The 17,941-nt window shown below is 42.1% G+C and overlaps 2 protein-coding genes across 2 annotated transcripts in view; one reads left to right on the top strand and one right to left on the bottom strand.

Annotated features, from left to right (window-relative positions):
- gmds (GDP-mannose 4,6-dehydratase) overlaps positions 1 to 5,307 on the top strand; it is a 283,922-nt gene extending 278,615 nt beyond the window's left edge. Inside the window, 2 exon segments of the mRNA XM_061239608.1 lie at positions 2,875 to 2,943; positions 4,717 to 5,307. Coding sequence (XP_061095592.1) covers positions 2,875 to 2,943; positions 4,717 to 4,779 — 132 coding nt within the window. The 3' untranslated portion in view covers positions 4,780 to 5,307.
- An 8,835-nt stretch (positions 5,308 to 14,142) lies between these two features.
- On the bottom strand, positions 14,143 to 16,291 carry LOC133127195 (forkhead box C1-A-like). The gene is made up of 2 exons (XM_061239894.1): positions 16,203 to 16,291; positions 14,143 to 16,109 (listed from the first exon to the last, which is right to left on the bottom strand). The coding sequence occupies exon 2, from the start codon at positions 16,018 to 16,020 to the stop codon at positions 14,602 to 14,604; it is 1,419 nt and encodes a 472-aa protein (XP_061095878.1). The 5' UTR covers positions 16,021 to 16,109; positions 16,203 to 16,291; the 3' UTR covers positions 14,143 to 14,601.
- Positions 16,292 to 17,941: the final 1,650 nt, after the last annotated feature.

The raw sequence follows: 17,941 nt of genomic DNA, 5'->3' as shown, positions 1-17,941 counted from the left end.
CACTGAATCACTGAATCACTGAATCACAGCGCTACCCTGCAGTCTGTGTGAGTCTATCACTGAATCACTGAATCACCACTCTGCCCTGCAGTCTGTGTGAGTCTATCACTGAATCACTGAATCACCACTCTGCCCTGCAGTCTGTGTGAGTCTATCACTGAATCGCTGAATCACAGCGCTACAGAGATAGATTGTATTACTTAAATCTGGCAGTGTTAGAGTGTACAGTGCGTCGAGACAGAGATACGGGGTCTGTGTAAGTTTGTCTCTGGAGCTGGTTTTCACTGGTTTAAGAGATTCTAATCCGTTATGGATGTTACATGTAATAATTAGTATGGGCAGGGAGGACAGCCAAAGAGAAGTCTGTAAATGTGAAAGAATATCTGTTGATGGCCGGTGCTTGCAAAACCATGGCACGTTAGAGTTAATTCCAGGCTCGCTGCTTTTCAGGAGAGGTCAATTCAACTGTCCACTGGAATTTCATATCGAAATCAAATTGTGCTTAATAGCGCCCCCTCTGGTGAAGGAATGCCATCATAACATACAGCCCTCTCCCTCTGGAAGTCTTGAGTGCTGTTACTGTAATGTGTTCAGGATTTATGTGTGTCTCTTGGCAAGCAGTGATACCACACACAGGGACGGTGTGAAATCATTTCATAAAAACGTGATATCTTTTTTTGACTGTCCAAGAAAATATTCGACTTCATTTTTCATCTTAAAGCGACTCCATTTTTCATCTTGAAGTATGCATTCTAATTCATGAATGTGTTATACTCAGCAGTTTCGCAATCTATGTCTGCATACACAGTCTTTGTGTGTGTGTGTCTCTGTGTGTCTACACGTTTGTGTGTGGATATATTAATCAAAATATTAAACGATAGTATGTAAATCCTCCCAGGGTTGAGTGTTTGTGGTTGTTAGCCTTAAGTTAGCCCTGCATTCAGACTGTGTTCTGTGAGATGGGTTATTGAAATGCAGCATGTGAGAAATGCCACAGTCTCTTCTTTTGCTCTGCCTGGGTTTATGTTTATATTTTTTTTGTTTTTTTTTAAAGATATTTTTTGGGCCTTTTTCAGCTTTATTGGACAGTATATAGTACAGAGAGACAGGAAGAATGGGAGCGAGAGAGAGGGGAAGACATGCGACAAATTGTCAGACGGTCGGATTCGAACCGCCGACGTCGCGGCTCGCAATGAGCATGCGGTCAGTGCTCTGCAGGCTGCGCCACCGAGACACCCCTCGGTTTTTTAAAATAATTTTTAAAAGCTGTTCAGAAAGGCCACGAGTCAGCAGACTGCAGCAAACCCTCGGCCGTCATCGTGACAAGAACAGCTGAAATTAATTTGCTTCCATTTCGAAATTCTCCTGAAAATGGGTAATTATAGGTAATATACAGTTGCTCATTAATAACGGGTCTGATTATAATACTCGCGTTCGCTCTCCTGTGACGTATTATTTTCATTACTATAATTGGTTTAAAAATAGCTTCGTTTTTATGTCCTTGGAACAAAAAAATGGAATGGCGACTGGACCTTTTTACTGAGGTCTGAAAAAGGAGGGCGCACTGGAATATGAAATAACAAGTCAAATCTGAGATGCTCCACAATTTATTGTAAAGGAATGAATGTGTGTGTGTGTGTGTGTGTGTGTGTGTGTGTGTGTGTGTGTATAATATGTATGTGAAGCATGAAAACTTTAGGTCTTCTCTGCCTGTAGTCCTTTGCCTCTGCCTGTGCTGTCCCTGGTGTGTTTGACCCACTGCCTGACAGTGCTGCAAGCATCCGTCCGTCAATCCGGGGCCTTATGGCGCCCGATTGGCCAGCAGCAGCCTGGGCCACACCCCCTGGCCCTCCCCTATTCCCAGTCCCAGTCCGTAGAACAGAGAGCGCACTTTGGTGGTCCCCGGCAAACTCTCAGCGAATCAGCAGAAGGCAGCGCAAAACACAACAGGAAAACAGACAGGGGGCGTTGGGGGGGGGGGGCAAACGCAAGAGCCCCGCAATTCATCATATCTTGGCAGGGCCGGCCCTGCGGGGGGGCGGGGGGATTGATGGCCACTGAGGCTCTCTAACCCTGAGCCACTCTCTGCCCCCTCCGTCCCGCGCTTCCCCGTGTGAGACCGCTGTGATAACACAGGGTCTCTGTGTGGGACAGGACGCCCGGGGCAGTGTGCAGGGACCCCTGCCTGTCCACACCGGGGCCAGGGACCCCTGCCTGTACACACCGGGGCCAGGGGAGATGCTGTACTTGCTTGTGTGAATGTGAACATATGGGTGTGTGCACATACAAAGGATTGCGTGGGTGCATGCATGTCTGTGCATATGGGTGAATGCATGTGCACATGTTCTGTGTGGGTGCATGCACGCATTTTTGTGTGGGGACATGCATGTGTGTGCATAAGGGTGAATGCATGTACACATTTTTGCATGGAATGCGTGCAGATAATGAATTTTTGCATGCATGTATGCAACTGCATATGAGTATGTGCAGGTGCCAATTTTTGCATGGATGCATGCAAACGTGCTCGTGTGTGCATATGCATTTTGGTTTGTGTCAATGCAAAAATCTCAAGAGCACCTTAAAAAAATAAAGACAAAAGATAGTGCAGTTTTTTGTGTGTTTTAATAATCTGTTGATAAAATATCTCAGTGGGGGAGCAAATTGTATTTTTATAATATTGAGTATCCATGCAGTCCCATGGGTACGTAACCTTATTAATGTGCATTAGACCCACACTGAGAATCTGCTCTCTCTCTCCCCTCCATCTCTTCCTCCCTCCCTCCCTCTCTCTCCCTTTCTTTCTCTTTCCCTCTCCCGCTCTCTCACTCCCTCTCCCTCTCTCTCTCCCCCTCTCTCTCCCTCTCTCTCTCTCAGGACTACCTGCAGGGTGACGGCAGCAAGGCGCTGAAGAAGCTGGGCTGGAAGCCGCGTGTGACGTTTGAGGTGAGCCCCATGTCTCTCAGCCCTGATCCCCACCCAGCCTCCCTACCCCCTGCTCTGATCCCCACCCAGCCTCCATACCCCCCTGCTCTGATCCCCACCCAGCCTCCCTACCCCCTGCTCTGATCCCCACCCAGCCTCCCTACCCCCTGCTCTGATCCCCACCCAGCCTCCATACCCCCCTGCTCTGATCCCCACCCAGCCTCCATACCCCCTGCTCTGATCCCCACCCAGCCTCCATACCCCCCTGCTCTGATCCCCACCCAGCCTCCCTACCCCCTGCTCTGATCCCCACCCAGCCTCCATACCCCCTGCTCTGATCCCCACCCAGCCTCCATACCCCCTGCTCTGATCCCCACCCAGCCTCCATACCCCCCTGCTCTGATCCTGGCCTGAAGCCACAGAGCCACCCTAGCAGAAAACACATCAGCTTTCTAGACTCAGATCTACAGCAGAAAATGCATATTTCCTGCCCTAAATGTACATTAGACCGGAAAACTATGCTGTTTTCACACATTCCACTTTCTGCTGCTCGCCACCACTTCTGGGTTTTTGTCTGAATAGAAGCAGATAGTTTTGCTGCTTGAGGTACAAGGCTAGATACAAATAGTCCACACCCTTACGATTTATACTTTGTCAAAAATGTATGAAATGTAATGTAAATGTATAAAATAATTGAAATGTCTCCCGGACATCTTAGTGAATAAAGAAACAAAACCATCCGGAGAGTTCAAAGCCTTGTATAGAGCTATGGGCTATAAGCCTTTAGGGTCTCTGCTCTCCTGGCTGGGGGGGGGGATTCCACTTTACCTTTTGTCCAAATGACACGCGCACACACACACACACACACACACACACACACACACCAGAACAGACACACCTCTCTGTGCCACCAGAGGACCGCCTTCTGAAAGCCTGACAGCAGGGTGAATAGCCCATGCCCGCCTGTCTCTTCCTTTATATATCGGCCTATGTATCTGCGCTGGTTGCCTAGTGACCAGGCAAACAGGACAACATAGCGGTAGAGACTCCCCGGCGGCTGCGCGGACGGCGACGCTGGAAGGAGCCGGAACAGAGAGAGCAGACGGGGTCTTCCTCAGCTTTGAGGGCTGGCCTCTTCTGAAGTTCGTGTTTTCGAAACCACACCGCTGCTACCTTAGCGCACAGGCGGGCCAGGAAGGAGCGGACACAGGGAAAGGGCTACGACCGCATATGATACAATCTAATCTTTTTCCCCCAAGCGTTTTGGCCTTGGCTTTCTGTCGCATTTTTTTTTACAATTACTTTGAAATTAATTTAGCCATTTTATATTAACTTAAGTGTGCTAAAGCTAAAAAATTTGCTTGATTTTTTTTGGTTGAAATTCAAAGCCAGTCCCCTGACCTCTAACACACTGTGAGGTTTGATCGTTCCAGTCCAGGCTAAATAGTTTAACGGGTCTGCATGCTGTGGTACCATCTAATATTATCAGTCAATATAAATGGGTTATTTTATTTCAAATTCATTTTTAAAAACGTTTTAAAATACATTTTATCTTACATTCTCAGTGTAGCTGTGGTGCCATGTAATAGTTTATTTTTTGTTTCTGCTTTTTTTATGTACGGTACGTGTCAGGACAGTCCTAATTAAGCAGCCTCGTGCCGGTGAAACTCCCGCCTATTTATAGTTATCGCCTGCGTCGCGCCACGAGTGAGCAATGCCACTTTTACTTTATGTTTTGGTTATTTGCTCTTTCTTTTTTTTAAATTGCCTTTATCATTGTTTTATTCTTTTTAGGAATTGGTGAAGGAGATGGTCGATGCTGACGTTGAGCTCATGAGAAACAATCCTAACGCCTGAAGGCCTAAGGAATATGAAGGAATTTCATCAGACAAGCCTTCGCGCCCGCACGTCCGGGAACAACAAGACTGTCCGGAAGGAATCAAAACATCATTCTATCTTTCATAATATTCTACTGATTAAAATATCTCTTTGGGGGGTTGTGGGATTGGGTCATTATGCCTTTTTTATTTTTATTTGTGCGGATGTTTTCCCCCTTTTTTATACAGCTTCTCAATCTTGACAAGTATTTAAGATGAGAAACTTTAAATAGTATCTGCTCTTTTTGTCATTCCAATAATGCATACCAAGCTGAAGAAAATTCTATGATCGTGCTTATCGTTCTAGCAACAATTATGAATTCCTCTAACCAGTTTTTGTTGTGATTTATTTTTTTCAATGACTTTTTTTCTTTTTGTTCTTTCTTTCCAAATTCAGTTGTTTTATATTTTGCTATAGTTTGTGAAATAATCAGGATGAAGATTAAAGTCATTTAAATGTAAAGGGATGGGTTTTGTAAATTAAATTGTGGGGTTTGCAAAACATGAATGGCTTGTATATCACACTTTTTTAGAACCATATAAGAATTAATTTGCACTGCATTGCTTCTTGATTTCCTCACGACACGACAATATTTTTATTATTATTGCAGTTATGATCGATGGAGGTGTTTGCATCTCTGTGCTATGCCGAGAAAGAAACTAATATTTTTCAACGTCCATCAAGGGACTCGTAGAAACGTTCCAAGTCGGTGCGGTATTCTGGAAGCGAGTGACAATAAAATCCCCTATTTCTCCTTCGTGTCAACCCGGCAGAATCGAGACATTCAGGGACCGGTGTGCAAAGTTTCTATAATTAGACTTTCTGCCATCGGGCGAAAGTTATAAAAGGTCGTTTTAATGGAGAACTTCAAGGCGAGTCCGTGTTGTTTCAGTGCTTCGTGCCAACGTTCCCAGGTTATCCAAAGGTCGGCGAGTTGTGCCGTTTCCCCGCGGTCTGCCCAGTCTGTCCCTGCGATCACAACCGGCCCTTTATTCCGTATGAAATGTGCGTCCAAACGAACTGGAGCCCGTTTGGATATGTTTAATTTGAAACGTTCCAACCCACCTCACCTCAGCTTTTAAGAAGTGAGAGTCTGTGCTCGTTAAACTATTCATTTCCAATGACATTTGTCCTTTCGTCCCTGAGCTGTGAAACATCAATGGTGGAACTTTTTTTTCAATATTTTTGAAAGATATTGTTTTCAAAACCGACGGAAAGGAATCTTCTGTAGGCTACCTATGGATTCGCATACTATGGGCTCGCAATTAATATTTTATTCAGTGGTAATAAATGTAGTTATTATTTTATGCATTTATATGTCGTTTTTGTTTTAATTTCAACCCCATTCAACCCAGCCTATATTTATATTAATGTTCATTTTGAGATATGAATAAATTCAGAGACTAGGTGGCGTGAAAGTTTGAAAATTAAATTGGAAAAACCAATAGGCGAAAGCGTTCATATTCCACCAATTTAATTAAAAGCACTGGGGAGTTATTTTTATGGAAAAGCCGTTTGACATTCAGCTTAAATGGAAAATTGCGGGTTTCAGTGTAGGTTTAGGAAGAGGGAACAGGGTGGGTTAGCGTTTTTCTTGAAGACAACACCTAGAGCATTAAGCTCGCAGTTTGACCGTCAGACGTAGGCCAGCCCGCGTCTATGTGGAGTCTAATTGGAAACAGATGGTGCTTTGAGGTCGGCACTGGAACCGACCGTTAGCAAAAACAGCAGTTTCCACTGGGCTGGTCTCTTACGCTATACAGGTGCACGGTCCGTACTGCCACCAACTGCACTTTGTCCTTCAAATAGTCAGCTTTCTGAAGAAAATGCTCGAGCAATAACGTCAGTCGAGAAGGTGCGATTTTATCCGTTTGAGGCCGTGTTTTCTGTGCAGTTTGAACTAGGGCAGTGCGAAAATAGAACGGGCCGTATTTTAATTTAAAACAGGCGACCTGTATCAAATGCGTGCGTAAAATATGGATTTTAATGTAGGCTATTTTCAGAATTAGGCAAAACATTCAGTCTGTGCCGTCTCAAATGTAATGTAACACAGAGTCTGTTCATTTTCCTCGCCTGAGTAGCAAATGGGCTGAAAGACACAATCTAAACGATTAGCGCGATAGTAATCGGATTTATGTATTTATTTATATTATATTTGGAGGAGAGTCAACATGGAAAGACGGCATATGTCAAAAAAAAGTCATCCCGAAAACGCTTTTTAGTATAACTAGACCGACAAGCTACAGAATACAGTAACAGGTTCCTGGAATAGGCGAAACGCATAGGCCTATGTGATGTTGATGAGTCAGGCGCAGGCCTATTGCTTTCTATGAGAAAATAACTAAGCGGTTTGGCAATCAACCATTAGGTGTTTTCTCTAATGAGCAAATATTTTTGGAGTGAATGTATAAGCGTGTTATTGTATCATCTCAGAATACGCAGAAATGTATGAACAAATAATACTTTTCTTTTGATTTTTTTTGCGACTGTAATGAGTTATTTCAACCTGACCACTAACATCTATTGCAGTTTTAAACGTAATAATTTAGGTCGAGGCAAATGCTCAGCATTTATTGTTACGCAAGTTCAATCTCATTTATTTTCTAAAAATATTTTTAAAACGTAAAGAAGAGGAATTGAGGCTACGCCATCCCTTTATTTATCCTGCGTTCGGTCCTCTGGCTAGATATTATCGCATTTTAATCGTAACAGACTGGAAATGCTGCTGCCCCGTCGTCAAAATATAGAACGGAAAGGGGGAGTGAAAAATAAACCTAGCAGTGAACATTCCACATAAATAATTCAGCAACTTACAACTTAGCATTGCCGACATCCCCACTGTTATACGACAAATAAAAAGGCAGTGGAACTTGGATATGAAATTTAAATTGTAACTGACTCCCTCTAAGTGGAACCGTTCGCGTGAACCGTAAATACGGCGAACGTGACGATAAGAACATAAACGGTTAAATAATGGAGTGTGCGCGCCCTCCCTGGTTAATGCACGACCTCTGTCTTTGGCCACTGGCGACATAGGCCTATAGTGTCATTTCCAGGTCGATTCTGGATTCTGAGGGCTTTCTCTGAACTTCATAGCACTTTAAAAACGTACTTCTTTTTGTAAAATCTTCCAGTATAATAGTTTTTTTGTGTGTGTGCGAGACCTAACCGCTGATTCTTGGGGAGTGGAACTGGTGTATGTTAGTCCAGAACTTCGGAACCTATGGCTTAGCATCACACAGCAACAGTTTGCTAAATGTAGAATATTAGACAACAGCTGAACTGACGGGAACTGTGGTGTTCCCATTGACTATTATCAACTGTGAAGCCCTTATTTTAACATGCCAGGCGGGATTTCATGCGTGTGCTAATTTTAAAAAAGTAGGCCGACGCAGCGAATGCCGACCAGGCTTTACGATTGCAGGGGATCCGAGAGCAACCCTCTCCGCGGTAAATTAGACAATGTCCTTTAGTTGTTGCAGACGGTGTGGAGGGTGTTATGACATTGGCTTTGAACATGGCCCAATGTTCAGTCTTTTTGACTTGTCGGCACAGGACTCCTTGTGAAATATGCTTTTGTGGTCTTCCTCCTCAGCTTGTTAGAATAGGGGCTGAGCTGTAAATGTTCTGTTCACCTTAAACAGACATCTAAACAAGCAGACAAATAAATACATTACAGGACAATAGCAACAGATCCGCGTAGGCTATTAGCCACGGAGTTCATGGACATTTTTATTTTCGAAGAGGACAATCGTAGTAGCGTGTATGTATTCCGGCGCCCGGTCTCGGTCCAAGGTGAGTGTGTAGAAGATACTGGACTCTGCTGAGTGCGTGGACTTGTCCGTTTAAATGCTCCTCGTGCTTGGACGGACACCCAAAAGCCGCGAATAGCAGAGGCCGCTGAGGCGACCCCCGCGCGCTCTCAGAATGTGACCGCTTCGTCCACGCAGACACCTCTCTAATCTACTCAAGAGGGCCTTCTGTTGATTGACAAATTGACTTGATAAACGCCGACCTTTTAACTTTCCACGTCAACTTAAGGTCTTAACCTAAATCTTTAGTATCGTGTGTTCATTTTATTCCTCCTGATTTAATTTAGACTAAAATGTAATTGCATCGTTCGGTTGAAAGACGCCAATCAACGCTCTTCAATTGCTCACTGTGCACAAGTATTTCAGATAATAATTTTTAAAATAATAGTAATAGTAATTAGAGCCTACCATTGGCAGAAGATTTTTCCGTACTGTTGATAAGAATACTTCTGGCCCATGATAGGAAACAGGTTATTTTGCTGAAACTTAAAAATTACTACAATGTGAAAAAAGAATCTGCTTTTGACCTACCGACTGCTCAGAAATAGATAAGAAAATCTTTTTCACGGTAAACGATACAGATACAGTGTAATGTCAATAATATGGGAGTAGGCTATTTTAAAATGTAAAAACATGAATTTCACATTGAATTAAATTACCCACATCTTCAGCTGTAAATATAAATATGCCTACGGTGTTTGTTGCGGGTTTGTGTGTGATATGGATTCGCGTAGAATACAGTTCCTCATTAATTTTATTTTATTTTATTTATTTATGAAGCTACTTATTTACGTATTTACTTATGGAGTTAACAAACACTCAGTCACTAAAAATCTCAGTTGCCTGCCATCCATCCAGGAACGTCCACAGCTCTTTGCGTTTTAGGTTTGGAAAACAATGTTACACGTGCAGAACTTCAGGTGACTTTTCGGTGTTTGTGTGCGTCGGACCTCCATAGGTGCGCGTGAAAAATTGTTCCATTCGCTGCCCACCCAGAATGCACCACGCGCGCTGTTTATTCAGGGGGAAATTGTCGAGGAACCCAACTCCACAATCTTTATCCCAGACTGCTGCTTAACGTCAACTAGACAAGTTGTGGTAGGGTAAGGGTTAAACCCTTACATAAAATGTAATTCATACGGGTTGAATCCGACGGTAGATTGACCAGATTCTTGGAATTGTATTTCCTAGAAATGTGTGTACACATATGTAAAACACTAAAAAGTATTGAAACTAGATCTGGGCTTTCGGTGATCATAGGCCTATTTATTTTCTAGGAACCATGTAAATATTAACATACGATGGTAGGACGTTTTAAAACCACACACCCACAGAGGCACTGTTAATTAAGAAAGTTTTTGTTAATTACAGGGTATGATGGCTGGTTACGATATCGCCACTTGAAGACTTGAACAAACACAACTTCAGAGACGGACATGAGTTGTCAACTGAAGCAGTCATACCGAATAATTTATGGTATGCTATGTTACGATGGTGATATTATGATTATGATTATGATTATGATTATGATTATGATTATTATTATTATTATTATTATTATTACGCCTCAAGCATTCACACAAGTTTAATTTTATGTGTCTGTATTTTACATTATAGAAAATCCGAATTAATGTGTCTTTAACGATTGACGAAAAAAGCATTTAAGCTGAGGACACTGTTTTACAATTTAAGCTGATGGTAAATAAACAGCCGTTCCACAGTATAGCAAAACGCGTAGATTGCTAAATTTAAAAAAGATTAGTCGAGAGTTATATGCAATAAAGGCCTGTTTTAATATATTTCTGAGGACTCAGCATTTCTGTTCAGTGGAACTGAGCATAACATTTTAGTCCATGCAAGTTAAAGACAGCGTACCATTTTACATGCAAATGTTGTAGAAAATACAGAAATGTGTTTTCAATAGAAATGAAATTGTATCCGCAAGGAGGTATAAAAAAAGGCGAATATCTGCACAGGATAAAATAACAAAGAAATAGCAGGTCTTGAACATTGGGTGTAGCATGTCAAACGCCCGTTGTTTGTTATTATTCCAAATGTGTAATTATTCTGTTTGTGTTGTTTTTTTTATAATCCAATATTATATCATCAGTGTGTTTGTGTGCTTGGAAGGAGATTTTGTGGCTTTAAAAGTGTGTATTTCTGCAGAGAAATGCCGCTCCGCTCTCCCTTCCCTTGCGGTATTGTTGATGGTGTTGCAGAGCCGAACATCCTCCCTGTTGACCTCCGTCTCTGTCTCTGCCTTTTCCGCCTCATGAAGAATGATTTCGGCGCTCTGATTGAATTTTATTCCTTCCTGACCTGGCCCGCTCTTGTGAGCGCCATCAATCTCCGGCTAACGCGACGTGTGTTTACTACTTGGAACAGAATCTAATGACTTTTATTAGCCTGATTGTGGCCGTTCGTGAGCGCAGGACCCAGTCCATACAACTCCGTGCGCAATTAGTGAATAGAATTCAGTTCAAATTAGCGTTTGAATATTTGTGTATGCGGGAATGATCCAGTCACCGTAATCACTGAAAAACACTGGTTGTTTTGTCATTCTATATTTGCCGTAATGGCAATATTATGCTCACCATATAAGTAGAGAGTTGATCTATGTAGTAACGTCAATGTCCCAAAATTATGCAAAGACGTACAATTATAATGCCATGGCAGAGTATGCCTAAACAATGTCAAAAATAATATGAGGTCGCGCATATAGCATTTGGGACTACACTGCAAGAGCAGAAGTAGTTAAATAGTAAAGTCCACTCTCTGTTCCCGCTAAAATCGAGTCTGAACAGAACTCATACATGCGTAATTAAGTGTACTTCAGTAGATGTATTTAAAAGATTTACTCTAGTGGGAGTGAAGATTCACTTGACCAGAAACTTCCAAATCCAAACAACCTTTTTCTGTCAAAATCATCGACCCTCACATACCTGTGTTATCCTCAGGCCTATTTGTTTTTATTCTAACCCAATACAGGCTGCTTGTTTAACAGCCTTTAGGCTATATAGTAGTTAATCTAATCTGACATGTACTTTCCTCTTTTAAATAATAATCTTGTGCGAATTACATTTAATTTCAAGCATGACGAAACATCGTACAATGACGTTTTTGACAATGCAACCGAATTAGCAGATAATTTACTTTTGTGATATTGATCCACTTATCATTATTCAGACATAATAACTAAATCTCATATACTATATACTATTCATTCCCTATATGAAGTCAAATTAGTTTCAAAATATTTATCCCAAATTTTGTGAGCGTCCTCTTTTCCGGTATACACCTTACATATACTGTTTAAGCATTATTTGAACAACCTTAAAAAGAGTGACAAACTGACCTGATAAAACTGAATTAATGCACAATATCCGAACATAAGTGTGATAAGAGCACAGCAATATCTCCGTGAAATCTCCACGCGTGAAACAGCAGCCTGCATAAAAATACATCACTATATTATTTATCGCTAATTTCGGTTGACAGTAACATAATTAAATATCAATAATAATAATAATAATAATAATAATAATAATAATAATAATAATAATAATAATACTTTTATAGAAATAGTACTCTTGTAGTTACTGTACAACTGCACACAATGTTACACTACATTTGTACTGTAGTTACAGTAAGGGGTAGAACTGAATAGCAGTATTGGTAGGATTCATGTTGGTATTACATGTCATTTTCAAGTGCTTCAAATGGAATAGCTGGGGAACTGGGAAAATCTATGACTGCACGTTAAACCTTTAGTTCTCAATCCGTTATCTTAAATTTTCACAATATTATAGAAAAATTAAATCAATAAAACTTTCTCCATTCTGTCACGTGCAGCACTATTTGAAAACAGACGACAATAGCTCGCGGCACCGTCTGATAAGTTCCCACAGTTGTATTTTGTCTGACTTGATTCGTTTTACAATCTTTATGCCTCTTTCTCTTTTGGACTTAACTTTTTTTTTTTAATGCATTCAGCATATTCCCTGCGTATGTGCATATGTGTGCGTGTGTGTGGCGTGTGTGTCTCAGGCGCGCGCTCCAATATCTGCTCGCGCAAGGATCTTTGCCGTGTTGTGTGTCTCCTTTAAAGTCGCTCTGCCAACATCTGGCTATAGGAATATCTTCGGTATGCGCGGTATGATATTAACTAAGCAACGGAGCGTGCCTGTAAACACACGTGGTTATTCAAAACAACGCACAGATATTCTACATACAGGGGCAGGAGAATAATGGGAGGCCTTGGATCAAAATTATGCCAACACGAAATAACGCAGCGTGGATATTTGCCACACGCCTTGTTATTAGGTATATGATTTGCCTGGTCATAGTCGTGTAGTTAAATGTTGTGGCTTATATAGATCGAATCTCTGTGTTACCTCCTGTAATGTTGTGACTTATATAGATTGAATCTCTTTGGTACCAACTGTAACTTCTACTCTGCTTAAATCTCCGTAAACCGTACAGTACTGCCTCCCAGCTCTTCCCACTATCACAAAAATAGGACAATTGACTTACTGAATATCTTTTAACTTGTTTATATTGTACGTGATTGATATTGCGATTTACTTGTGAACTAGTAACAAAGCATTACTTTTAAACCTGGTATATAAACTGCTTGCAATTAGCCCAAACAACTATCCGTATATTCAGGTCGTAAATGTAACCGGCATTCAAAACTAGGCCCATATTTTTACAGTGCGCTGCTAACATTTTAATAAAACACACGTGACACTGTTTTCCAAGCCTTCCAGGGAAATATATCATATCTCACCACAAAAGTCTGCTTTAAAACTCAGTCCAAGACATGTAACATTCCTCCAAGGGAGCGTGATCGGATTACTACACACTCAATATTGCAGAAAATCGAATTAAAGTTCGTGCGTGTCTATGTCGGTCGCTCGCCCTGAAAGGACAAACCTTCGAACAAAAATATAACCAATAAGCAAACAAAATGGTTGAAATAATAGTCGCCATAAAATATCGACATTAAACGTCTGCGCAAAATAACTATAAAGTTTAACAATGAAATAAGGGGCAATCGGGACGAAGCGCGCTAACTATGGACACGTTTTAACTGAAGGCCAAGCCTGCAGGGTACACTAGTTAGCGACCTTATTTCCCCAAAAGCTCGCAGAGACTGATACTATAACTTTAACCGCCTCGTTAGACCGTCGATCGATTCCAGGATGCAGTATACAAGTAATTAGTGTGCACACACTGAATAAAATGTATATTACAATATTCATCACTGTTTACGGGTAGTATTTTAATTCAGCGGACAAAGAAGCTATCGCAATAACAACGAATTTCCTCCTTAAAAGCACACGACACCAAACCTACTTGACATTTTGTTGATGTTGTTGTTAATTTCCTATGTTTTGCAGCGAGTAAAAAATAGCAATAGCCAAATAGCATCCACCAAACACCCAGTGATAAGTTGCACATCCATTCTTGTTTTTGGTTTCCTATTTTCCGTAGTAAAAATACTAATAAAGCAGACGTATAGATTAACTCAAATAGAATGTCAATTTATTAAACAAACAATGCAAATCCTTCAGAATACTTTAAACAAAAAAAGAAAACAGCTGAGAGAATACGTCGATATACAAGTTCCCTTTTTTATAATGGAACATTTCTGAACAGTTAAGGCAGCTCAATTTTGAAACACTTTTTTGGTGTTTGGTCCACAAGATCCAACTACACTTTAAAAAATAAATTACTATATGCCATTTACACTTAATAACAAGTCCATGAAAACGTGTTTTCTTTAACATAATCTTTAAAACACAGCTCTCAAAAGCGAGGAGAAACTTACGTGTTATTTGGAGTAACACTGTCCTTTACACATCAAGATAATTCTTTCTGTTTCATTCTAGTCCATTTAGGGGGGTATCAATGTGTAAAGGTTCTTTTTTGGGGTTCATAAAAAATTTAAAAAAATGAAGAAAATAAAAATTCAAATATTTTTTGGTCAGAACTTGCTGCAGTCATACACGAAAGCCCCGGATGTGCGGTAGATGGACTGGCTCGAGGGGAAGGACATTTGACAGCTGCTATTCCCGTTCACCGGAGAATTATTCAAACCAATTCGCTGGGATTCAAACATCTCTCGGACCGAGTGGAAGTTCTGTTGCTGGGCGGGGTACGAGGCACTGAGGTGGCTCAGGTCTCCAGCCTGGTTTAAGTACCACGAAGCGAGCCGCCCTTGGTGGTGGTGGCCGTCCTGGCCGGAGTTTAGGTTGCCGTGGGGCAGTGAAGAAGTGGTGGTGGTGATGGAGTAATCGGGCAACGTTTCGTCCACGGTGGTTGAAGGCGCCAGGTGGACGGACCTGTCCCCAGCGTACAAGCTCATGGCTTGCATGTTGCAATGGTAGGTTGCGTTCGAGGTCGTGGATATCGCGTTTTGGTTGCACGGCGGGCTGTACACTGAGGTCTGGTTCGGCGAATAGTTAAGCGACAAAGACGGGCTTATACCTGTTCTGGAAGGGGCGACCAGGGAGGAGCCGAGCTCCGTGGTGCCCTGCGGGGACCCTCGGAGGGATGTCATAATGTTGTCCACGCTGAAACCTTGGGCGGAGGCCTGGCCGTGTGGGTGATGCTCGGAGGTCTCCAGGTTGATGGATCTGTTGGACGGGATGCTGTGGGGGCTGCCAGTGGACATACTGCTGCTGCTGTCCGGGCTTTCGATTTTTGGCACAGTGCTCAGGGTAGGCGAAACGGCCTGCGGAGGCGTCGAGGTCCCGTTCTCGGTCTTTATGTCCTGGATCCTGACCGGCTGGGAGCCCTGCACCGCCTGCTCCTGCTCCCGACCCTGCTGCCGGGAAGGCGGCTCCTTCGACGGCTTCCCCCCGTCGTCCTTGTCCTTCTGGACGTCTTTCTTTTTGAATCTTCTCCTCCGCCTCAAGAAGCTGCCGTTCTCGAACATATTGTAAGAGTCTGGATCCAGGGTCCAGTAACTGCCCTTGCCGGGCTTTTTGTCGTCGCGCGGAACTTTGACAAAGCACTCGTTGAGCGACAGGTTGTGCCTAATGCTGTTCTGCCAGCCCTGCTTGTTGTCCCGATAAAAGGGGAAGCGGTCCATAATAAACTGATAGATCCCGTTGAGGGTCACCTTCTTGTCCGGCGAGTTCTGGATGGCCATCGTGATGAGGGCGATGTAGCTGTACGGCGGTTTGACCATATCCTTCGGTTGAGGTTGCGGAGTGTATGGTCCATATGCCCGAGCCATGCTAGCGGGGTACTGGTCGTGGGCCGCGTGTGAGTACATGCTCATCGGAGCCGGCATCCCGGTATATCCCCCACCAGCGGCTCTGTAGTAACTCTGGTCGCCGCTAATGTAGGGCACAACGCCCAGCGAGTTCGGACTTGAGACGGAGTAGCGCGCCTGCATGTCTTCTCCCCGCAGTTCCGTACTGCTTCAGAAACAAAACTAACTTTCCCAAGTCAGTTGTAGTGTAGCTCCAGTTTTCCCCGCTCGCTCTAAAAAAATAAATAAAACTCACTTTCAGTTCTGTATTCAAAATCAAGTTTCCCCTCTTTTTGTCAACGTAGAAAAAAGAAAGGAAAACGTACTCTCTGGTCGTCCGTGAGATTTCAGCAGTTGCCGCCTCCGACTGCCGAAGCGAGCATTGGAAAACTTCTGAACTTTGAGCATCCGTCACAGGAGAGGGACTTTTTTACGCAGTTTTTTTTACCCTTTTTGCTTCTTGAGAGGCTCCTCCCCCCGTCTCTGGCGTCCAATTGGAAGTCGAGCTGTGCGTCTGGAAAAGCTGCGGCAATGCTTTCTCCTTCTGGCCACACACACTCTTTAGAAAAACGAGAAGAGGTGTTGGTATCTCCCAGCCCACTTCAGCTAACACCGGTGACTAAAATGAATACGTGTTGCTCACAAATAGACTACAACTCGATTCAAGCCGGGGACACCAATTTAATTGCAACGTTATTTATTTATTGTAGCCTAAGGAAATATTGCTCGTGTATGCCGGTCCCACCATATTAAGCGCTAACAAAATAACTATGCGAAATCAAATGCATTTAAAAAGATTCGTATTCACAATTTTCAGCGCTTGCGCACGTAGGCTATTTACCAGAATTCTAGCTGATTAATATATGCCTAAAATATCCATGTATTATAATGTACTCGTTAATTGGCTAATTTATTTATTTATTATCACCAAATACATTTGTATTTTATTATTATCTGAATAATTCGTTCAAGTGATACCAATAAAAACTTATTTTGTGGAAAGTTGGTGGAAATATGCAATCTATATCAGTTTTGTTTATTTGGTCATATCAAAAAAAGAAAAAAGAAAATAATGTGCAGTTATTTTTAAACCAGAGTGAATTTGACGCTTCAAATTTGACATAGGCGAATAAGCCGAATGCTATGTTTGCGTCTTCCGTCGTTAAGATCTAAAAGCAGAGTTTATTAGCTTTATCCACAGTGTAAGCGCTTCAGTTAACACCACCAAAGGATCAAATAAGTTAGAAGCTCCCCTACCTCGTGCAGTAAGAGGGGGCGGAATGCAGAAACTAATTACTCTTAAATTAAGATCATTTGGCAGAAAAGGAGAGCAGGGTGTGAAAGTTTGCTAAGGTGTGAAGCAGAAATGCGCTCAGCGACCAAACGGACCTTGGCCTGTGACAGTGTTAACAGTGTCACCAAAATGCCTCAGGAATCTTGTCAAGAAAGTGGATTCTGCGCTTTCCCCAAAATAAATACAAACTTGTAGCTTCAACAATCTTTAAAAAGACCTTTCAATTGTTGCACATGTATAGCCTAATTTATCAGCATATTTTATGTTGAAACATGTTAATTCAATAAAGTAATTAAATAAAGAATGTGGTAAAAAATAGATCTATGTTTAGGCTTATTTTTAAACGAAATATGCTCACTGAATCCTGAACGTTTGATCAGTGCAGATATGTAAAATCTTTCTTTTCTTTTTTTCGCAATTAGACCATTTCCATTTAATGCAAAACATCGGCCACATGATTGTGGAGACACTTTCTTTCCAAAATGAACAATGGTGTCAGTAAGCAGTAGTCGTTTAAAATTAACTGATTGAAACCGCTGTCCACAAAGTATCCTGTGAAGTAATTCTAATTAATTAGCTATTCTTCTGTAATTTACATTGCAATGTTAGATATTTCGTAGCTGTGTGTTAGTTTAAATCTCACATTTTTATGCGAATCAGCAGGAATAATTTAAATGAACAATGGGCCTTTTCTTCAAAACGGGCAATCCAAAGGGGGGAAATCTCTTGAGGACTGAGAGCCGCTTCTAACTGTGGGAACTTCATGGGAGA

This window comes from Conger conger, chromosome 4 (genome assembly GCF_963514075.1).
Source record: "Conger conger chromosome 4, fConCon1.1, whole genome shotgun sequence".
Taxonomy (NCBI): Eukaryota; Metazoa; Chordata; class Actinopteri; order Anguilliformes; family Congridae; genus Conger; species Conger conger.
The sequence above is the reverse complement of the archived record's forward strand: the minus strand, read 5'-3'. Positions and strand labels throughout refer to the sequence as shown.

Excerpts from the sequence above, each read along its gene's own strand:
- LOC133127195 (XM_061239894.1), bottom strand. The coding sequence starts at position 16,020 with ATGCAGGCGCGCTACTCCGTCTCAAGTCCGAACTCGCTGGGCGTTGTG.